The 23,619-nt window shown below is 39.0% G+C and overlaps 3 protein-coding genes across 6 annotated transcripts; 1 reads left to right on the top strand and 2 right to left on the bottom strand.

The window, feature by feature from the left end:
- Positions 1-223: 223 nt before the first annotated feature.
- On the top strand, positions 224-12,116 carry sfxn3 (sideroflexin 3). The gene is made up of 11 exons (XM_044046021.1): positions 224-321; positions 2,936-3,104; positions 3,517-3,687; positions 4,407-4,505; positions 6,403-6,478; positions 6,590-6,675; positions 6,760-6,887; positions 8,078-8,127; positions 8,284-8,333; positions 8,454-8,501; positions 8,589-12,116. Exons 2-11 carry the CDS (start codon positions 2,941-2,943, stop codon positions 8,683-8,685), a joined length of 969 nt encoding a protein of 322 aa, XP_043901956.1. The 5' UTR covers positions 224-321; positions 2,936-2,940; the 3' UTR covers positions 8,686-12,116.
- Positions 12,117-12,969: 853 nt separating this feature from the next.
- Positions 12,970-18,070, bottom strand: LOC122781918 (peroxiredoxin-like 2A). Of its 4 annotated transcripts, XM_044046022.1 has the most exons (8): positions 17,992-18,067; positions 16,959-17,031; positions 16,367-16,595; positions 15,032-15,205; positions 14,843-14,934; positions 14,195-14,335; positions 13,898-14,062; positions 12,970-13,650 (listed from the first exon to the last, which is right to left on the bottom strand). In XM_044046022.1, exons 3-8 carry the CDS (start codon positions 16,557-16,559, stop codon positions 13,555-13,557), a joined length of 861 nt encoding a protein of 286 aa, XP_043901957.1. In that variant the 5' UTR covers positions 16,560-16,595; positions 16,959-17,031; positions 17,992-18,067; the 3' UTR covers positions 12,970-13,554. The 4 variants fall into 4 exon arrangements, with proteins under 4 accessions (XP_043901957.1, XP_043901958.1, XP_043901959.1 ...); XM_044046023.1 differs by lacking the exon at positions 16,959-17,031 and having other exon boundaries at positions 17,992-18,070; XM_044046024.1 differs by lacking the exon at positions 16,367-16,595 and having other exon boundaries at positions 17,992-18,064.
- Positions 18,071-19,427: 1,357 nt separating this feature from the next.
- LOC122781557 (peroxiredoxin-like 2A) lies at positions 19,428-22,792 on the bottom strand. The gene is made up of 6 exons (XM_044045283.1): positions 22,707-22,792; positions 22,368-22,541; positions 21,301-21,392; positions 21,064-21,204; positions 19,977-20,141; positions 19,428-19,897 (listed from the first exon to the last, which is right to left on the bottom strand). Exons 2-6 carry the CDS (start codon positions 22,510-22,512, stop codon positions 19,796-19,798), a joined length of 645 nt encoding a protein of 214 aa, XP_043901218.1. The 5' UTR covers positions 22,513-22,541; positions 22,707-22,792; the 3' UTR covers positions 19,428-19,795.
- Positions 22,793-23,619: the final 827 nt, after the last annotated feature.

Genomic DNA, 23,619 nt, shown 5'->3' with positions numbered 1-23,619 from the left:
GTAAATAAATTATTGTGGATTGAATTGTAACAACAATAGTTGCAGTTTATTCAACCAAGTAGTGATTTTACGTATACTTCACTGAATCCACCCTTGTGTAGCTATCATTTAATTTGGCCGTTCACTGCTTTTCAACGGTCAAACTAGCCGAGTGCAACAAAAATTGGTCAATGTTTTTTTCCTTCTTTTTTAAAAGCATTTTTGCGGTGAAGCTACGATTTACGATACTTTCACGAGTACGTGAAGACGACCTACGTCCACCCGGTGGTGCTGTGTTATTGAGAGGTCATACATTTCGTAGAAACACCGAAAACAAGCCAGGTAAGTGTTAACTGCTGACTAAACGCACATATTGCATTTATTCAAGTCACAATACGATTAAGTAACCGTTTACCCGACTCAGTTTTAGTCCGTTGCAACACAAAACGACGCGGCATCACTGCAGCTAGCTTGTAAGCTGCTCTAGCTAGTTGTATGCTTCGACGTTATTCGGGTTATTTATGGTTTATTTTGACGGTTTGACCGTTGTATATTCTCCTGTGTAGAGATAGTCGATGATGGTAGAGGACTGGGTGTGTTTTAACGTCCTGGTTTTGGTGTCCGTGGTCAGCGGTGTGTGTGTGTGAGTGTTGGCTTGTTCGCTGTATCGTTGTAAAGTACCGGTATCATGTCGTGACTTCCCCAAACCCACCCCATTTCTTCCATCAACCTCATACAATATGACTCATGTAGTTTAGCTCTTAGTGTGAGCGACTCACCAGTCAGCCATTGAAAGGTTTTACTTCAGGATTGAACTCTCTTTTTAATTTACTATGGGTCTCTGTTAGTGGTTGGTAGGGTCGCACAATATTTTTTAGAGCTCATCATAATCGCGGTAATCAATCTGTTGAATATACGCAGCCAACATAACAAATCATGCTTCACCTACATTAAATGTAGGTTGTTCCTCCAGCTAGTTTCATTTGTCCCGTAACGTACTTAAAAAATATTTAATTGTTTGTTTACTTGTGTTTTTACTCCCATTTTCTCCCAGCATGACAGCATAGCACTATGTAGAAAAATGAGACGATAATTGGTTGGACCCATGGTTCTTAAACTGTGGTATGAGCTTCCTCTGGTGGTACTTTGAGCAAAATCAAAAATATTGTTCTACTGTATAAACCAGGTTATGTGATCAGAGTGCAGCTGAGGAATTTTGACCAGCGAGAGTAGAAAGTGAAACGAATTACAAATAATAAATTAACATCAGTTAGAGTCAATGTATCTCTTGCTCCATCTTAATCTAATTTCACTATAGCAGTGTCAGACGTATATGTGAGGAAGAGGAGAATGATGAGCGCTATTTTAACCTTGGTGATGATGCTGTTAATTCAAGAGCTCAATATTTTCCCGTGTGGTACTTGAAATAAGAAGTTTGATAACCACTGGGTTAGATGAATTGACTGTTTCTGCTGCCATAGCAGTAAAAAGACATATTTGAACTACAGTTTCGAAACATTGAATGGGTAAACATTCAGGTGGTTTTATTGTTAAGTAAATTGTGCAGCAAACGAGCAAAAATAAGACAATTTCTAAGACTTAGTTTTGGAGGCTGGTGTTTCTTACATTAATAGGGAGCATTCAGTGCGTGCTTCCATCGGTTTTTCTGAAGTAATTTAAATACTCATATCTTTTAATACAACAATCTTGATAAATCATACATGATTTATATCTACTACCATAAAGTAAAGGAATAGGGTTGATGGGATGTTATGTAATGTTTTTTTATGTAGGTATTTAATGGGATAAGACACAAAACAGTGGAAAATATGGGAGGTCTGGAGCAGGATGATTACAGTACTTACTGCAGACTTAAGAGATAATTAAGCCATAATGGCTCATTTTTGGATAAGGAACTTTCCAAGTTGGTCTTTGTTTAAAAAGTGACAAATTACAGGTTTGAATACAGACAGAACTCAATGGACCAGTTAGGTTATGTAAGCACTCAGAAGACATTCAAAGGTGGTCTGGGTCTGTGACCGCATTTTCATATATATATATATATATATATATATATATATATATATATATATATATATATATATATATATACATATATAGATGTGTATATATATGTATATATATGTGTATATATATATATGTATATATTCATATGAACACAAATATAAATAGATAACTAACAAAATATTTACAATTTACTAAGGGGGACATATTCCACTGACAAAACAAGATCCTGTATTTTTCTGCATCAGATATTTCAGACTTGTCACAGATGGCTCTATTAGCAGAGGAAAGGTATTATTTGATGATGGTTGATGATAAATCAAAAGGTTTGGAATTATGATTATTATTGTGAATTCCAATAGATAAGAAAAAGATTAACTGGGTGTGATCAAAGGTACAGTTGGCAGGACTAGGGGCTGTCTATGGTCCTTTTGTTAAATATGTTGCAAGGAAACCTTATCTGTTTGTTTTTGAACAAATGCAATAAGACAGACACGAAAGGGTAGATAATGGATGTTTTCAATTGAGATTATGCTATAAAATTACCTAATAAATTGCCCCTTATTGGAGTCTTTTTTACCTGTAAGTGGTTTTATGGTTTCACAGATTTAAAAAAAATTCCAATTCAAAGAGTTTGAATATGTTCGAGATAAACCTTCTGGTTAGTGAAAGGTTACTCCTGAAGAGCCAAGACTTTGTGAAGACAATAGTAAATAGCATCGGAAGGTGATGAACCTGTACAACAAGTCTGCCTGGGGGTTGTCTAGGTGTCAATTATGTGTATTTGTTCTGAATTTGATGCTGTTAAGGGGTAGGGGTGATGGCTTTGCCTAATTACAACTCTGTACTGCAGCAGAGCTCATAATGGAGCAGAAGTGGGAGATCTAGTTTGAATATTAATAGCATTCTTTCTGTTATCAATTAAATGAAGGAAAGATGTCTGAAGAGCTGTCCAACAACATAAACATCAAGGAGCCACGATGGGACCAAGGCACTTTCATGGGACGCGCCAAGCACTTCTTCATGGTCACAGATCCCAGAACCGTCCTGCTGTCTTCTCAGACCCTGGAGGAGGCCAGAGTGATCGTACAGGACTACAGGTGAGCTGCTTTTAGACGCTTGAAGTCCAGACGTTCTGCAGAGAATGTTTAAAGTTGATATATATCAGTTAATCATTATGGTTTATGAAGAAACTGTAAGCAAATAATATTTTTCCAAGAACAAAACTCGGTCTTTGTCTATTGGACAATTAATTGCTCCTGACTCCGACTCCCAGACTCTGTCTTCTCAACATGGTGTACATGTTGGGTTTTTCTATAATAATTTTAAGGTCTTAACCTTACCATGTAAAGTTTTATATTACTCATTTTTAATATAGTATATATCTGTTGTTGTTTTTCTGTTCTTAGTTGGAGTAGCTGGAACAAAACCCAAAGGGGATTTATAAAGAATTTCTGATTCAGATGTCTTGAAACAAAAGACTCAATCAGGCCTCTGTTTTGACCTTTTCAGAGCTGGGATTGTGAAGCCTGGTCTGACAGAGGATGCGCTGTGGAGGGCCAAGTACATCTATGACTCCGCCTTCCACCCCGACACTGGAGAGAAGATGTTCGTGATTGGGCGGATGTCTGCTCAGGTGCCAATGAACATGACCATCACTGGCTGCATGCTCACCTTCTATAGGTACAGAACATCCTTTTGTGTATCATCAATGGATACAAACAAGATTTATGAAAATTAAAAAATATAAATAGAAATCTGTGATCAAAATGTTGAATAAGTATGATGCAGTTTCCATGTGATTGTAAATGTAGCCTCATTAGAGAAACTAGAGATTTTAATCACTGCACCAAGTGGAAGTCCTGTTAAAGATTAGAAAATGACGGAATAGTGATAAGAAATGTGTGATTGTAGTCCATCATTCATTGTTCTATGGACGATGCCAATCTTTCTCAAATCTCTGGAGATGTTTTAGCATCTTTGTCACATTCTCTTCAGCTGCTTTTGACAAATCTGTGATTATTTAACAGGTTTTATTTAGCTGGCATTCAAAAGACTTTCCCTAATAATATATTTTTTCACACAATAGTTACAGGTATACCTTCTTTTGTTGTATATTATTTTAGTGTGGTGTTTTTAAAACCAGTCCAGACAGTTTTGAATGATGTAACAGTTTAGTGATCTTGCACATGGGCGGAGACTCCCCTTTGCGGTGTATTCTGCAGCTCAACAACCAAGTATCTCATTCATTATCTTAAGCATTCCAGCTGCAGTCAAAACTAAACTGCTGGGTTAAGACACTAGTCTGTAGTGTTATGTGTACTGCATCTTTAGGTTATTTTTGATAGAACTGCTTCAGTCCTTACTTCCCTTCACACACGTTTGCTCCCTTGTGCTTGCAGGACTACTCCAGCAGTGGTGTTCTGGCAGTGGGTTAACCAGTCTTTCAACGCTGTTGTCAACTACACCAACCGCAGTGGAGATGCCCCCATCACCGTGAAGTAGGGAGGACTTCTCACCTCACTTCCACTCTAGATCATTCCTGTCCTACCTCTAAACTAGTGTCTGTAAGGAAGCTGTGGGAGCAGCTGTCCTCTCCCCTTCCCTCACAGCGGTATTATGTTCCAATGTTAAGCATGTTCAGCCCCATGTGACCCTGATTTTAGGTCAACCTGCATTTGCATACTCTTTTTTGTTTTTTTTCAGTCTGTCATTAAGCGCAACAGTACATCAGACGCACGCAATCAAGAGTTTTGTATTCAGGACATGCAAATGCATATTCATACGTCAAAGAGATGGTTCAAGTATGGTTGTATGAGGTATTGACACATTAGCAACAGAGTGTGGCGCTGGCGATTTCTGTTCAATCAGGGGCCTTGACATTTTCTCACACTGAGGTTACCGTCAGGGACAGAAGGAAGAACAGTTTTTAGCTTCGATCTGAAAAAAAAAATGTTACACCTGTCCACCTTACAAATATGTTTGATATTGGATAGCCTTTTCCTGCTGGTAATTGAAACTTTTAAAACACTTCCTACCTACACCAGTCTATAGAGAAAATTTTACACAGCAGAGATGTTACTCCACTGCTGCCTCCATTACTAAGATCATATGTGTTATTTTTTGACTTTGGTGTTTGAAATCCTTTGTTCAAATGTACCCACATAAACATAACACTACATGAACTCTCTTATGACCATCATGATATTGCAGCGTGGATTTATTCTGGTTTCATGGCTGTAGGATTTTCAAAAAATGTTCAATGAGTGAGTGCTTCTGCCCCTTTTTCCAGGAGAACTTTCGCTTTCGATGTCGGGCAGTTATTCAACCGTTTAGGAATTACTCAGTTCTGAGAACAAAACGAACAAAACAGCAGTTAACCTGCAAGCTAAAAATTATGATTTTTTTCCTCTATAAACTTGGGTGTGGGATAGTGAACTTCAATTTTTTTCCACAGGAAAAGTTTGTCAAATTGTGTCATCAACTGGAAGAAATATTCTTAAGACATCAAAAAACTTGAGCAGGTGTAAAGTTTATGTAGTTGTTCAGTCAGTCAGTCAGTCATCATCTAACCGCTTTATCCTCCACCAGAGGGTCGCGGGGGGTGCTGTGCCAATCTCAGCTACATCGGGCGATAGGCGGGGTACACCCTGGACAGTTCGCCAGTCCATCGCAGGGCCACACACAGCTAGAGACAAACAACCATTCACTCTCACACTCACTCCTATGGTCAATTTAGAGTGTCCAATTTACCTAATCCCCACATTGCATGTTTTTGGACTGTGGGAGGAAGCCGGAGAACCCGGAGAGAACCCACGCACACACGGGGAGAACATGCAAACTCCATGCAGAAAGGCCCTTGTTCCAACCGGGGCTCGAACCCGGGTCTTCTCGCTGCAAGGCGAGAGTGCTAACCACTACACCACCGTGTGGCCCTGTAGTTGTTCAGTCATGATAATTTTTTGTGTCATGTCGTCGGTGAGTGTGAGGTGCCAAGGCTTGTTCAGCAAAAACAATTGGTGTGCATTGGTGACACGATGGTGTGAACAATACCTTGTACAAACACGCTCAAACTATCCCTTTAAGCATGTAATTCAATGTTATTATCAGTCACTTCTTGTGCTTTGTTGTGTATTAGATGTTGATTTAGCTTTGGATTTTTATACATGGCATGAATTTACACCGTTACTGAGAAGAGTTCCCCCAGAGGACAGAATTGTTTTCATGCCCCCTCCAATTGAAATACTATTGAGAACCTGATAATTTTTAATTATTTATCTGTATAAACCACTGTATGAGTTGTCCTGCCCTGCCTCTCACACCCCCCGACACCCCATGTGTGAAAAAAGCAAAACAGGATGCAGGTTATTAATGTGTGACGTGTCTGTTTCCTCACAGTCAGCTTGGCGCAGCTTACGTCAGTGCTACTACTGGAGCTGTCGTCACTGCCTTGGGACTCAAGTCTCTAGCTAAGGTAATGGCTGTGGCTTCAGTTAAACAGATTAAGCGTCTTCACTGCATTTATGTTAATGATGCATTTTGATACAGATTTTTGAAAGTGTTTCTCATTTCCTCATGTTTGCAGCGACTCCCTCCAATCGTCAGCCGGTTTGTCCCCTTTGCTGCTGTCGCTGCTGCTAACTGTATCAATATTCCCTTCATGAGACAGAGGTGAGAGCTCCAACGTCAAAGCTTGTGACGTCTGTGTTGTTTTCTTGTGACATCTCCACGTGACCTTTGCTTTCCTTCTGGCAGGGAGTTGAAGTACGGTATTCCTGTGACTGATGAGAATGGAAACAGGTTAGGAGAGTCACCTAATGCTGCCAGGCAGGCCATCATGCAGGTGGTGGTGTCAAGGATCGGCATGGCAGTACCAGCAATGGGTAATTTCAAGTTATAGACTGGTTTGGTGAAGGTCCAGTGTGGCAAAAATTAAGGATTAAATAATTCTACTTCTACCTTGGAATGAGCCTTTATATGTTTATATCAGGAGCCAGGTCAGCTCTACAGAGACTGTTATTTTGGACCATGTTTTTACAGCTGCACACAGTAGAGAAACTAAGCATCTTTCTAGTTTTGATGTTAACTGAAGGCTACATAGGTTCTACAACACACCTTGGAAGGGTGAGGTGAGGGATATTTAGCTGCCACATGTAACTTCACTAATAACTGTTGCTATATTTTACACAGTGTAACTTCTTTAAAGTTGGTGCATTTGATGTTTCTATGATAACAATCTACTGCTCCACTCGTCTTTACAAATCCTTTCTGGCCACATCAGCCTAGCTCGGCCTTTGTCATCAAGATCGTCCCCAAATTTTACAAAGGTAGTGGTGCAATGTGTAAGAATTTATGGTGAGACGGCACAGCGCAATAAACAAAGGATTCCTCCCCACACTTCCTCCTATTCCCCAGTGCTTCAGGGAACTACAGTGGCCCTCATATAGCCTGTCTCTCTATTTCCTCCTTTCTTGGTTTATATGGACAAAACTTTGTTGAAATTCCTGCTTCGAAGTCCATTCTGTTCAGGCTGCTTTAGAAAAGCTGGCAGCTTTCATGCAGCAAACTCTGTACTTCAAGTACAGACAAAAGGTTTATTCTCAGACTACAAAAAACAAACACTTATTTTAAAGCAGTTGCACAGTTATTATACAAATGTATGTCTTGTATATAATTTTTTTTTAGCAATAAACCCACTTAATGTTACGCTCTGGACCTTTTTAAACAAGATCACTATTGAAACTAATCGTCTGACTCGTTCTAAATGTTCAGCAGTTGATGGCATGAGAGGTGAAAGAAAATGGAGGACTAAAAATATAAGGGAGTAAACACAACAATATAAATATGAGATTAAAACATATACAAGAACATTATAAGAAGAAATAGGAATACACTATATGGATAAACACCGCAGCTATTCAGACCATGAGGTATACAATATCAGAATGCAATATAAATACTTCTAATAATAATAATACATTTTCTACCTCCATTTCCAATTTTCCTTTTCACTACTGTTCATGAAACAAGACCTTACAGGATTCATTGTGTGTTTTTTTGCTTTCTCTTTCAGCCATTCCTCCTATCATCATGGACGCTCTGGAGAAGAGAGCTTTCATGAAGGTAAACAAGATGCATATTTGACTGTCACACTTGACTGGGGGTGGATTTACTGGTTACACTGCTGTTTTGTGAGCCAAGTGAAAAATGAGTTTTGCCACATTCCACATGTTCCACGTTCCACAGACACAGCTGTTTGTCTGTTTTCTTCTCTTGTAGCGGTTTCCTATTCTCAATGCTCCGGTCCAGGTGTCACTCGTCGGACTGTGGTGAGTTAATTGCACTAGCATTTTTCAGGAGCATTGAGCTAAAGGGGCCTGAGGTTGTTCACGTGACTTTCTGAACCAGTAACATCCAATGAAATGTTGCTCTTATTGTGTTATTTCCAGCCTGGTGTTTGCAACTCCTCTGTGCTGCGCCCTGTTCCCACAGAAAAGGTACTGGCAGCTTCTTCCACACCACTCTGGTGTCACATCCGTAAACTGAAGCTGCAGATTTAATAATCTTCACTTGTGTCTTGGCAGCTCGATGAGTGTGAGCGGGCTTGAAGCAGATCTGCAGGAGAGGATACGACAAACCAGTCCCCACACCACCACCGTCTACTTCAACAAGGGCCTGTAGTTCCAGCCAAACACTCTTCCATGCACACACACACACACACACACAGAAGCACATTTTGGATGTGCTGTGGGCACAAGTGGGAGGACAATACAGAGTTTATTTATGCATTTTGTTTTGTTTATATGTTTGCTGGTGTAAGTTTGTTTTTTCCCCAGTTTTTTTGTAATGCATGGAGAGCTGCTCCAAGTGTAAGAGTGGATGTTGAAAGTTATTTGAGAAAGTGGAACGAGACACTTTGAGAGAAAACTTCCGTGACACTCCTTTAGAAATGAAAAAAAAAGACTTTTTGTTGTTTGCTGTGTCTGTTAGCCGTCTCGGCCGCATGGGTGGTAGTTGCAGATTTGTGTCTGACTCCCTCGTACATTGTACACATCCTACTAACTTATACTCCAGTTTAAAATGAAGAGCACTGCTTCCTAGCCATATATTATGCAATTGCATTTGAATGTAACTTGTAAGTTGTTTTTAATATGGTGCAACTTTTTACCTTTCCAGTTCCTCCATCATTGTTAGCGTCACATTGTTTTTTGAAAAGTAGGAACTGTTACACACACTGGTTATGTGTTAGAATTGTAGCTAAAACTGAAGATATTCTAAATATTCCAAAACCTTGGAGAAGATGTTCCTCTTCTGTTGTTTTCTGCCTCGCCGTTATCCTTTGGCAGCATCTTGTTCGCTTCAGCTTTCCCTTAAGTGTACTTATGCCCCTCCATATTTTATAGACTTGTTGATGAGGTGTTAAGTACATGTGGTAAATGTGTAGGAATTGTAATTACAGAAGCTTGGGAAGCACAGGCACAGGTACTGTTACAATCATAGAGGCAGAGACAGTTTAGTGTGGACATCATTATCTTTAGTGGCATATTGATGAGTAGTTTGAATGTTTAGGTGATGGTGGTGTCTGTTGGCTGTTATTTGGTGGAGAGGAACATCCTGATTGATTAGACCACAGAGCAGTGGTCTGAAAATTTAACTCCCAATTCATTGGGTTTAATGTCCACACTTGAAGGTTAAAGGAAGTCAACGCCGGTTTGGTTGTCGGACGGAGTTGGAAATCCGGGTGTAACAAGCAGCTCAACTCAAGCCATTGATGTTCCATCGTGCCAAACAAAAGTAGAAAATGTCTTTATCTAAAAGATTAGTGCTTATGTCCAGGTCGGAGCAGTGGATAATTGTGTGCAATCTTTGTCGATGCTTCGTTTTAAAGTGGACAATTTGAGCTCCTATGTTCAAATTCATTGTTGTTAGATAGTAATGACGAGGGAGTATAAGCGCAGTCCTGTCTGTCAGTGTGATGTCAGAGTATAAGTATATTTTTCTTGCATATATAAATATATATATATATATACACAATATGACATGAAATGAAATGTATTGAGCACATATGCATGAGGATTTTAGAGATTTAAACTTGAAGGCGTGTTTCTGTCGGCGAATCCACCAGATGGCCCCGTTTATGCATCGGAAGACAATGTCCGCTGCTTGTACAAGTGAGCGCTCCTGTAGCTTCAGGGCTGACGAGCTCTCGAATTCGATTACTGAGCAAGAACACAGTCACAGATCCCCAACTATGACACTGTTTTTTTTCCACATACTGAGAGAGATGAGGTTGTCTGGGCTGAGCCTCGTACTTGAATTCAACTATTGTCAAGCAATTTACTGTTTTAATGTTTCTGAAAGTCAAGGTCGTACAATCGTTCATTTAGTGTTACAGTGTTGCAGCACCAGCACAACAGGGGCATCTTAATGAAGATGCTGCTTTACAGCCACTTAAAAGTGGATGTGGCCTTCTGGTTTGAAAAGGGAAACCTAGGAAGGAGGACGGAAGTAGCTCTTGGTCACCAGGGGGCAACTCCGTTTGAATGGAAGCCTATGAGGAAAAGTAGCTCCTACTTCTCTCTTTAATCTCAATAGTATCAATCACTAATTTCTGCTCTTTTTCAATAGAATATAATGTCAATTTTGTAAATGATGTTCCCATTTAGAGGCAAATAAGCACATGTGTGATTGACAGCAGGTATTGTCCGATAGGTGACGTCTTTGAATTCCTGGTTTTTAAACACTCGCATAGTGTTTGTCAAATCACGAATCTTAAGGGAGTTAGTTGTCACCGGGACAGCGTCCATTTTTTACACGCAGTCTAAATGATAACAGGCACAAATGCACAACGAAAACTGTTAACCAGTTAAGACTGAAAGAGCGTCTTGATATATGACTCCTGTATGAAAATCATTTCTGTGTAGTATTTTTAAACACTCTTCATCAGCTGCTCTTCTCATACTTGCCAGTCACATTTTCATGGAAAACACACAAGCACCACAGCAGCAACCATCAACCTCGTCCATGCAAACAGATGCTGGTCACTCTTTATGTGAGTCATTTACTGAGTCATGACCAGCATGCACTGCTGCTGGACACTGGTTCCGAGTGTTTTCCTACTGAGGGCAAACCTGCACTATTCAACGTTTTCTGTGCTGCTGTAGTGACTCGGTGGATTTGTGTTGCTCGTTATATGGAGCTTTTTAAAAGAAAGTATATCGAATGTCATAGTTGTTTATCTTGCTGGATAATGTCGAGTCTTGTCACTGCTAATTTAAAGTTTCTTTCTTTGTTTCTAACCAAATGGATCAGTCTTTTCTGCTGTTTTGTTTTTTTTGTGCAGAAAATGTAGGACAAAACTGAATGGGTTCACTGAGCGTTTAATCACACACGGCCTGTGTCTGTGTTGTTTGATTGAGCCAAAGATGAGACAGGTATGAATTGTACAGGGTTGAAGGAAAGAGGGTTGTGTTTAAAACCTGTATTTGTTTCTTTTAGCTTTGTTGTGCGGACCTTTTTCCGGGCTTTTCTCGTTATACATGTTTTTGCTTTTACATCCTCAAAAAGCTTTGTCATTATCAAAAAGTCAACAGATTGAAGATTAAATAAACCCCAGTACACATTTTAGACAGTGACCATAGAGTTTTGTTGCATCCTTGCACAAACATTCACTTGGAGTTGAGAACAAACAGATTATAATTTGGTGGTCAAATGTCACTGTGACCTCACAAATCGCATTTTTGCTTAGTGAATGCATTTCTTAAAAAGTTCTAAAGAGATTTGTTTCACATTTGGCACACATTTTTACGCAGTCACCTTTTTGAATCCGGTAACCATAGGTCATGTTGCTTTTGGCTTCTCAATCATGAAACGTATTTTAAAATTTGATTGTTCACGTTGTGAAATAAATGTTTTCGTTAAATCGTTGCACAAAGAAAGCAAAGGTAAAAAGAAATAACCTTATATTTTACTCACTGTTTTTTCTTCATGTATATCCTTTTAACTCCGTATTGTTGGTTCAGTATTTTGTTCCCCCTTTTGTTTTGTGTTGTGTTGATGTGAAAGGTGCAGAATTTCACTGAGAACAGTATAATAAAATGTGTAACATTCAAGTCCAAGTATCACAATCCATTAATCTGTCAGATATTTTCTCGATTCATCATTTTGTTTGGTCCATAAAATGTTGACCAGTGTTTCCCAAACCTCAAAATTACGTTTTAAAATGTCCCAATTTTTTCCACACCAACCAAAATTATTCAGTTTCTTTGTTATTTGGAGCAAAGAAACCAGAAAATACTCGCATGTAAGAACATCTACAAGACAAGACGATCTGATAAAACTAAAGTTGAACTGGGAATGTCATCTGTGCAGTTGAACAAACATGACCGTCTGATACATCTAAATCTGATAGTGAAGGCTTCTTTTTTTTAAGATGAGGATGACATTTCTCAGAGGACCTTGACTTTTCTTTTTTTCAACAGACATGTTTGTACTCTGCTCCAGCTTCAGTTTTCTGCATGAAAATGTGTTCAGAATACAACTGTGTTTGGAGCTTTTACTGTTAACAAAAGAGGGGAGTGGGTGCATATTTGAGATTGATGCACTAGTGCACCTTCCATGAATGGATTTGATACATTTAAATAATTCAAATTGGACAAAGACAGTCTCATTTTGTGCTAAAAGGAAGTTTGCAGCCTAATTCTCAGGTCGATTGGAATAATTTATAAAATTATCATTTGAAATGTATAATACAAAATTCATACCAGTGAGTGAACCAGATCTTCTGCATCCCCAGAGATAAAGACCTTACATACTTAACACAGGTTAACGTAAAGTAACGTGCAATACTAGTTTTAACTCTTAGGCTGGTCTGTGTGACCATCTTGTAATAGAAATACAATGATATTAAAACATAATGGACAACAAAATCCAATTAAATAAAAACAGGAGCGAGTGTGGTAAAGATATGGTGACGAGGTTTGTGTTTTTTCATTTATTGCAGCAAATATTCTCATGTACAGGTACAAACAGTTGCCCTCTTGTGCACAAACGCACATTAAATCAACACCTGCTTCAGGCAGCACAAATACTCCTCCAAACGTACAACAGCAGCTGGACTTTTGTGTGTTTGAGCATCAAACCTGATCTGCTCAGTGTTGAGTTTATAGTCAGGTTGTCATTATCACACAAACAGTCGTCTGCCATTGTTGGAGGTGTATTCACGCACCGTAGCAGGAGAAGCAAACAGGACGGTTATTGAAAATGCACTGACGTGAAATCAAGCTTCAAGTGAACCTAAATTTAACAGTCGATGTTCCTGCCTGTTTATGTTAATGCCCGTTTCGGATAAACTATAACTTCAAGGTGCAGAGGTAAAGAGGAACAACATTGCTTATCATTATTATTATTATTGTTGTTGTTGTTGGCTCTGTCCTGCGTTTCACAGCTCTATTTGTTAAACATACAATAAATTAATGTGATATTACAAAGAAAAGACAAATGTAATGATAGTATCAGTATTTCAGTGACTCCACATCAGACCACAACGGTTTATTTCAGTGGAACAATTTTTTTGACAGCGTCTAAAACCTGAGCAGTGTCCACCTTATTCCCAAACTCCTTCTCCCGGTGCTCCAGGAGAATCCCCTGCAAAAACACAACATACACAGAATATTTTGAGTCTTAATTTCATATTGTGAATTTGTGAGTTAATGTGCTGCTGTTGGTTGTTGCCAATAGTGGAATGAGAGGGGAAAAAGGAATATAATTGTTGTTAATGTTTTGTTGATGTTGTGTTCAGACTGAACTACAGTTGTGAGTGTGTGTCTGGTTAATCCCTGCATCTACACCCGCATCGCTAACATTGTTTTAGTACAGGTGTAAACTGCGCTACCTGGTCTCCTGGTCCGATGACGTACACTCCCCCCAAGACAAAACCCTCGCCGATCATGTTGCCCTGGTAACCGGACCTCCAGGCCCGCATGAAGTTCAGCCACACACCGAGGCGAATGAACCCGAGAGCTCCCATCTTCCTCTGCTGTGGACCGTAGAAGCATCTCTGAAATCACAGAAATAATAGGAAAAATAGGATGATAAGAAATGTATAATTATGGTATTATATTATCATTATTATTACTAGACACAGACAGGGAAATTTTTTGGTTTTTTTTGCTATCTAGGCACCGCTAACCTTTTCATCTATGTAAATGTCCCCAGCGAAGTGCGGTCTGAAGTCCTGGATCTCTGAGCCGATGTTCTCTTTTGTCACAGCGATCAGAGGGACCCCAAGCTCTTCCAGCTGGGGCTTCAGAGAGGACAGCTCAGTGGCCTCCTAAAGAGAGGCAGACAGAAATGACACCGTCAGGCGAGGGAATCACCAGAGCAAACATGGTATGATATGATATCAAGATATTTAAGTCACGACACGATATTATCACAATATTTAAGTCACGATACGATAGTATCACAATATTTAAGTCACGATACAATGTCACAATATTTAAGTCACGATACAATTTCACGATATTTAAGTCACGATACAATTTCACAATATTTAAGTCGCGATACTATCAAGATACGATATTATCACAATATTTAACTTGCGAAACGACATTATCATGATATTTAACTCAAGATGCGATACTATTAAGATATGCTCGCACAACAGCTCTCGTGAGAGTGAGCACTTGGCACCATCTAGTGGACTGAGGCGTCAATTGATATATTTTTTTTATGCTAATGCTCAAAAAGTTTGTTTTATCAAAAGCGATGTGACGCACACTCGCAGCCAAATACACAGCAATCATTTACTTTTCTAATCAGAGACATGCACAATCACCTCTCTGCACAAAAATCATCCAGGCCGTCGCACGGCCATGACCACGGCCCCGTTCTTCTCCCACAGGCTCTGTGCTTTGATGACCTTGTCATCTGCAGACAAAACAACATTTTTACTGTTTAAAAAAATACATTCTCAAAACAATTTAATAACTGTTTTTTTTTGACTGATGGGTTTGAGGTTGCTTACCTTCAGTCGTGGATCTCAGGTCAGCATCTCCCAGGTTCTCCAGCATCGCCTTGGCAGTTTTAGTGAGACACATATCAGTGTTGGCCAGGAAGATCCCAGTGAGTGCAGCTCCGATGGCACCCAGACCCAGGGACCAGATTCCCATCCCAAACAGCTCAAGTCCGGAGGAAATCACTGTGACACAAAAACCAACAACATGTACAGCTGAGACACGTACCACAACTCTGACATAATCATAATGCAAAGGAGTTTTTTCTCAGTTTTTTCTTTTTTCTCTACTTAAAGGCAAATCATGAAAGACAACTGGTCTTTCATAACACCTTTGTAATTTAAGTAGATGAATTGATGCTAGGGCTGCAACTACCAATTATTTAAATAGTGTTTTCCAAACCTCCACAAACAAAACATATTTAGTAACTAAGATAGAGGAGCCAATAAATATCCACATTAAAGAAGCTTAAAATGCTTGTATTTTACAAAAAAACACTCAAAATGATAATATAATCAAAGGCAATTTTGATTATTGCCTTTGCAATAGCAGTGGTTGAAAGGTTGGAATATCTTGAACACTTTAGAAGGAGTTAAAATGGCAGAGTAATAAAAAAGAGGAATAAAGAATTCATATACATCATAAATACTGCACAGCAATCCCACTAATTAAATTATCCGAACAAAAAAAGCAGTTTGACGATGAATTTAAGGTCAATTATTGATCGATTGGCTGTTGCAAACCTATCTGATCGCTATAGTGTTGGCAAAGCAGTTTTACTTTTATTTAAACTTTATTTTCCCAGGAAATCGCTTAGAAAAACATGTTTTTGTGAGGCACTAATACAAAACAGACCTACAGTACTAAACAGAATGTGAAATTCACATTCTGTTTAGTACTGTGAATCATACAGTGTTTAAACAGCTGCAATTTTATACCACAACACAATTTGAGTTATACTTTAAAGTATACTTTAAAGTGCACTGCAAATTATTCCATGAATGTGAGGCACAGTACATCCAGTCTCCAGAGACTATGCGGACCCGGCTGGCAGATTTCCTTATCAGCACTTTCACGTCTCATGCTGTCCTGTTTTTCTCCACTACACATACAGTATGTTTTATCAGTTATCTGCACAGTCACAGCCCGTACCAGCAAACACATTCTATTTACCATCACAGAAATGTCAGAACATGTTTATTTTTGCTATAGCAAATGGCATCTAGGACGAGTCGAGCCAGTAACCTTTCAACTTCTTTCAAACATCTTAAAAACCTTAGAGTTGGGGGTTGACCATGCAAGGGCTATTGTTAGTGTGTGAGCACTCAAACACTTCATGTCCTTGCCTGAAGTGGGCTTGTTTGAATCAGGACTGGCTTTGACATTATTTTGGTGAAACAGAGCCGCATGCGATCTTAAAAACTGGGATCTGGCTGTGGTGGTGGACTGGCTGCTCCGCGGACAGAGGACAGAGCAGTGGCGGGACAGAGTCCACCTCAGAGCCGGTGAGCATTTAGACAGAGCCATCACAGGAAGCATGGATGTGAACTCTGACCCTCTGACTACACACACCCACTGAAAGAAAAACACACACACAAAAAACAAAACAAGTCTTTTCTATGCACGGTAAACCAGCTCAGCTGTTTAACCTGGAAGCTTTTAAAGTTATAAACATTATTAAGAGTGTGTAAAATGGTGAGAATGACGTCTCTCGATTTAAAAAAACGAAAAAACTCTACATTCACTTGTTTATTTGGTTTGTAAAACACCTCAAAACACAAACTATACAGTGAAATCACATATTAAAGTCACATTGCAGAAAGTCACACAGCTTTCCTGAAAATGTAATAAGACGAAAGCCAACCAAGTTAAATTACAATCCTGTATCATGATTTTTTAGATTTTTCAAGCTGAAAAGTAGAAATGTAGTTTACTAACTTGTCTCCATATCCAAAGTGAGAGGATGCAGTTTTTCCCTCCTGAGACTTAGTTCATAACTCCCCAAAATGCTCTTGAAAAGTGACACAGACACCAGTGGGAGGAAGAATAAGGGGAGGAAAAGAGAGAGAGAGGGGGGGCGAGAAAGACCCACCCACAAACATGGAAGTGTCTAATTTCCTTAAATGTAAAGTGGGCACTGATATACTTGCAAATAATCACAATATTTGGAAAAACAAGATATTTACTGTATTAATGAGACCTAAATAATTATATTAGTACTTTATCCTTAAGGGAAAAAAGATAGTTAGAGGAAATACTAAAAACAAGTTGATAATAGCAAGGTGTGCCTAATAGAGTGGCCAGATAGTGAAGTTTCAACTCCAGTTTGACAGGCCACCAACAACGGTGTACATGTTAATTTTTCTGCATATAGACTAAGACTGAACAATTAATCGAAATTATATCGAAATCATGGACAGTGGTCCTAGACTTGTTCAACCTGCACTGGATTATCCCACAGACACAATAATCTCCACTCTTTGGGATAATTGATGTACATCTATCTAAACTATCTAAACTCCTTCTGTAGCATATTATCCGTCGTGTGTGCAGCTGTGTGATACAGTTGCTGTGGATAAACAATCAAATAAAAACAGGAATTAAGGTTAACAACTAGATGACCTTGATCCAATCAATCCAACTAATCGATGATATAACCTGATGACTCCAAAAGCTGCACGTAGAACTCTACATATCCAGGGGCAGTATATGTGATGATACTGTTTGCATAACAAAAGCAAACTTTCAGTTAACTGTCGCAAAGCGAGTAATGATGACACGTAATCATTTTTTCTATTTGCGTACGCAAATGGTGCGTAAACTAGCAGTTAGCTCGACTGACAGTTGACATTAACTGGTCGGTTGACACGGGTCGTTGTGGCATGTTTCACCCGTTCAGTTCGCACGGTGACAGCGTTTTTGTAAATTGTGTTTGGGATAATTATTAATAGATAAAAGGTCACGCACTCACCGGAATCAGTGAAGCCACACAGATGGAAGCAGCTAATGTGTAGTCAAAACACTGCAGTAGCGCAGACCGTCTAATCAATCCACACAGAGAGAGAGAGAGAGCAGGGGAAAGTAATCGAAATTGATCTCGGGTAAGTGAGAAAATGTGGTGGGATAGTGTGAGTAAGTAGCAGCGTCAATACACAGTGAAAACAAAGGATTGAAATTCTTTAAAACTTGACATGTGTGACTGACCAAAGGAACCAGTGTGTGTAGTGTGGACTTTGATGTTGTTTGGAGTAGATGTGTAAGAGAACAGGTACCAGTACTGCAGTAGACCATGGTTTAGATAAGTGGTCTTAAACTCACTTTGAAAAACCGTGTAAACCGGGTAAAGCAAGCCCCCAGTTTGTTTAATGATCTCTGTATATACTAGACATTACGGTAAGAGCGTGCAATTTCAAAATAAAATCGACAGATGTGGAATGTATCTGAATTAACAGCAGAATACTTTCCACCTTAGACTCTTATTCCCAATGGAAAGTACCAGTTTCCACAAGCAAATTCACCCTGACACAGCATTCCAAAATAAAAGCCCTCTGAAATTGCAGAATTGACCAAAATTTAAAGATTTAAAAAAATTTAAAAAGTATAAAAAGGAATCTACCTGTATCCACAAGCAAATTCCACTTCAAACTAGTATAATAGTATAGTAGACCACCTCAGGATGACCTTCACAAAATGTCAGGCCATTCTGATGTGGTATTTCAAAATAAAGGCTCTCTGAAATTGCAAAATTGACCTATTTTCCACCTAAATTCAGATTGATATGAAAGGGAAACTACCTGTTTCCACAAGCAAATTCCACTTCACGTTGATAGTAGACCACCTCAGGGTGGAACTCACAAAATGTCTGGCCATTCTGATGTGGTATTTCAAAATAAAGGCCCTCTGAAATTGCAGAATTGACCTTGTCTAAATGATTCTCAAACTGTTGTCTGCTGGACCCTAAGGGACTGTGGTGGATGAGCTATGAGCTGTTTAAGTTTTTTACATTTTAGTTTAGTAGCTTTGAATATCCATAAATTATTTTTAATAGTTGCTTTACAAATTATTACGTCCATGTGGTGGGTGGGCAGTGTGTTGACAAAAAAAATTGTTGAATGTCTATGAAAGGACAGGTCAAACATCGGGTTTTTCATTTGTGTGAATGTTTGTTAGTTCTTGTATTTTAAGTATTTAACATGTTAAATCCACTGCTGATCCACACTCAGGTGTGGTGTGTGGTGGTAATGCAAGAAAAGCTGGAGGCAAACAAACTGCCATAAAACACAAAGTATAAGAACAGATTGGTAAATATGCCAAGGAGCCTTTTGTGCTGCATGACTTGTGTATTGTTTTATTTTTTTTTAGATGTCACACAGAAAAAAATCACTTAATAACTGCAGTGGCTTATTCTCCATCCATCATATCAGCATAAAACTGCCTTGTTTCATGTGTTTTATTAGTGTGTTGGCATCAGGGCTGTTCTCTCTATCAGAGTTTCAGAAACAGATCATCAATAAAACACACTAAAGAACATCACAAAACCAAGTCCAGCTACACAAACAGACAGACAGACAGTGAGCCAGCAATCATTTAAAATGGCACAAAATGAATCCACAGAATTACTGTGTTGCATAACCCAACCTGCAGTAACTCCCACCTGCCACAAATACAATGGTTTATGAGAACATTACAACATGGAAACTTTACATGAACATTAATACGGAAAAAATCCTGGATTAGACTGAGAGGCATGCAAATAACACTTTCAATGTGAAGATCTATCTTGCCAGGTTTTCACGCATGTTACGGGCTGTTTTGAGGACTGCCAGCATATTCACTTTATCTCCAAACTCCTTTTCACGGTGCTCCAGTAGAATACCCTGGCAGGGAAAATACAATCATCATCCAAGAAAAACAAAAATCCAGACACAATTGTTAGAAAATAATCACTCTGCTCACTTGATCTCCAGGCCCAATGACGAAGACTCCACCCAGGACCAGTCCTTCACCTCTCAGGTTCCCTCTGAAGCCCCGCCGATAAGCTCGACAGAAGTTCCTCCACACACCGATACGCAGGAACATGGAGAGAAACATCCATCGCTCTTGAGGGCCATAGAAGTTTCTCTGTGTGAGTAAAGTGAAAGCAGCTTATTGGCTCAAATTATGCAACTCTCCATGTTTCACTTAATGCCTAAACCTCCCGAGCAAGCAGATTACACTAAATCAGTGAAAGCTGTCATGGAAATATTTAACATGCATGTGGTGGCTGTTTGTTGGAAAACAACTAAATAGGACATTAGATAAAATAAACTTAACTTGCACAGTTTAGTTGAGCTAAGGTCTTAGTCTGACTAAGACAGACTAACGGACAACTTGACAAGTCCCGCTATAGATTTATTGGCCGTGTATGTTTGACTCCGCCTCCGTAGTGCACATTGAGTCAGTTTCCTGTAGACCTTTATGTCACAGAAAAACAAAGTGATGGATCGCGCTGTGGTTCTGTATGTTTTGTACCTGCTGTACAACTTAATCAGTCCAAAAGTGTGTCTTCTCCGTAACCATTGTATTGTTTGTTCTTTTCCGGCAACAATACTGCACCTTATATGTCGTCTCCTTTGGGTCAAAGACAAATTTTAGTGCATGTGCAGAACGCCAAGTCCCACTCTAGCCCGACTAAGCATATACATGCAGGAGTAATCGGACTATGAGTCACATTATCCCAATATGCTAGTCTGACTAAGACTAGCTCTATTTTAGTCAGACTAACTGTTAACTATCTGTTTACATGACATTAGGAAAACTGAATTACTGCCTTGGGCCAACTTAAATTGGACTTTTAATACAGTATGCATGTAAACGCACTGAGAGTGGACAAAGAAAGCCAACGGAAAAAAATGCTCGTACTAAATACCTATATACACTGGTTTTCAACTGAAAAACTAAATGGTTTGTGGGTTTAATTACTCTTTAAACTCAACAATACTGCATACTGCAGCTTTTAATCTCTGAAAGTCTTAGGAGGGGGGAGGGGTTTGCAGAAGCAGACCTGCTGATCCACGTAGACTTTCCCAGAGAAGTACTTCTTGAAGCTGTCCAGCTCCTTGCCAAGGTTTTCTTTCACCACAGCAAACAGAGGGACTTCAAGGTCCTGCAGCTGGGACTTGAGAGAGGACAGCTCAGCAGCCTCCTACACACAGAGAGAAGGACAGAGAGAATCCAAAAGCACAAATGTGACATCACTAATATAGACTTATACAGACCAGCGTGTGATTTCATACTGTACCTCTCTGCACAACAATCATCCAGGTCGTCGTACGACCATGACCACAGCTCCACTTTTCTCCCACAGAGTTCTGGCCTTGTGTCGTTCATGGACTGTGAGAAAAAAGAGAGAAAAAGATGTGCACAATTTGTGAAGTTATTTGTGTGGTGGTGAAAATAATCTCAGGTGCAAATGCTGGATGTTCAACAAAACTTTCATATGGGTTCACTTTTTATCGACCACTGGGTGTGTTCAAACTATTCAAATCTAACAAGGTCGGAATGATATTTTTACAGTTGTTTTGTAATCTTTATTTCAGGTGAAGCAATAGAAGTTAAGTTCTCGCTCTGTATAGTAAAATATACTTCAAGTGTCAACATGTCACAGCAGTAATGATTGTGTGCAGACTTATCTAAATATCCTGTTAACATTGACTTTTATTTGCTTTTCTCTCACTGAAAGCAGAAAAGAGCAGAAATATAATGTCTTGATGTCGTTCCAACCAAATTTTTTCGAGACATTTGTGATACGATTGTTCAGACAGTATTTTACCATCATATTTAAAACAGGCTGTGGTTTAAATGAACCCAACCATGACCATTTAGTTCTTCAGAATTTTTAGGCCACCTACAGTACTTACCTAGGAACACAGAAATCTAAATATCCTGTTAACATCCTTCACTTTTATTTGCTTTTCTCTCACGGAACGTTTTTAAAGCGAGGACCCTTACTGAAACTGCAGGACAGAGCAGAAATATAATGTCTTGAAGCAAATTTGTTCAAGATGTTTGTGACACGATTGTTTAGACAGTATTTGTCTTTTTAAACGTGCTGGGGTGCAACCACTTTTAAAGAAATCCAACCTCCACCGTTTAATTCTTCAATTTTCATCAGACATTTGGGAACAAAAGTAGTTTCAACTCAACGTTTATGTCCAAAAATAACATCTGTGAGAAATTTCAGTCAGGTTTTAGAGCTTTTAGAGAAATATGATGTCACACTAATTTTTTGCTACAAAATCTACTCTTTTTTTTTTTTTTTCCACACAAAAGACAGTAACATAAAAGTGATTTTATTGCCTGACTCACTTCCTCCTGTTGTCTTTAGTTCTGTGTTCTCCAGAATGTCCAGTTGAGCCCATGCTGCTTTGGTCTGGAACCAGTCGGTGATGGAACTGATGAGCTCTGCGACGAACACTGTCACAAACTTCAGGAGTGCGGTCACAGTCGCCATCACCACCAGAATCTCACTCCACAGGACACCTATGGAGAAAATAAAAGATGAGACCCAGGGATGAGTTTCTTTACACACGTGACCACCAAAAACGAATTAACAACATGCATAAATATCACACATCAGCCAAAGAAACCTACGAGTAACAAGAAATCTTGAAGTTTCATGTGTAAAAAAGAAAAGGAGATACTCACCAGATGGTGCCTCACTGCTAATATGAAGGAATCTAATGTTTTCAGCCAACTAGCCCTTTAATCCCCCTGACCTCAGATCTGTGAGAGCTTTGATTACGTGAACATAACACGACAGGAATTTTCTCACACTGCAGGGAAACAATGTTGCTGTTGAGGTGGGCTGTCAGTACCAGGCTCAGAGTGTCAAAGCGCAATATAACGTTTATTTTTAACTCTTTATTCAGTCAAATTAATTCCTTTAATCACATTAAAGCTGTAAATATCTATAATGAATTGGTTATACAAGGTCCTGCCTCCTGATTGTTTTAGTTAAGTTGGTTTACATGCTCTTCCTCTCTTATTTTATTTCCTGATCTATACATGCATGCATCAGTGGGAGATTTTATAGATGATTCATTTACTCTCACTTCAGGTCACAGAGAAGCTGCAGAGAACCTGAGATCATGTTCCAGCTTTCAATGTTCAGAGCGAGAGTGACCCCTACAGCAGGTTAGTGACATTACACAACAGACACACTGAAAGGCTGCAGCTGCTTTAATCTTCCATCAATGTGACGATGTATACCTCGGTTACCAGCGATTAATCATTTTGTTTATCAAATGACAAATAAAACTGGCTGTGTTACCATAGTGCAATTATTCATATTACTCATAATTTCTTGATTTTAAAGAAACATGTCAAAAGGTTTGCAACTTTTTTAATTTTAGTTTGAAAAAAAAAACTTCTTTAAATGATCACCAAAACAACAACAAAAGGAAGAAAAAAAATAATAAATTAAACGAAACACAAGTTGACACATGTTCAACAGAAGTCTAGCCTTATCAAATCCCTTATGTTTATCCCACTCCCTTAGGTAGATAGGTAGATAGATAGATAAAAAGATGAGGACAATAAACGGACAAACTGACAAATA

This window comes from Solea senegalensis, linkage group LG15 (assembly GCF_019176455.1).
Source record: "Solea senegalensis isolate Sse05_10M linkage group LG15, IFAPA_SoseM_1, whole genome shotgun sequence".
Taxonomy (NCBI): Eukaryota; Metazoa; Chordata; class Actinopteri; order Pleuronectiformes; family Soleidae; genus Solea; species Solea senegalensis.
The sequence above is the reverse complement of the archived record's forward strand: the minus strand, read 5'-3'. Positions and strand labels throughout refer to the sequence as shown.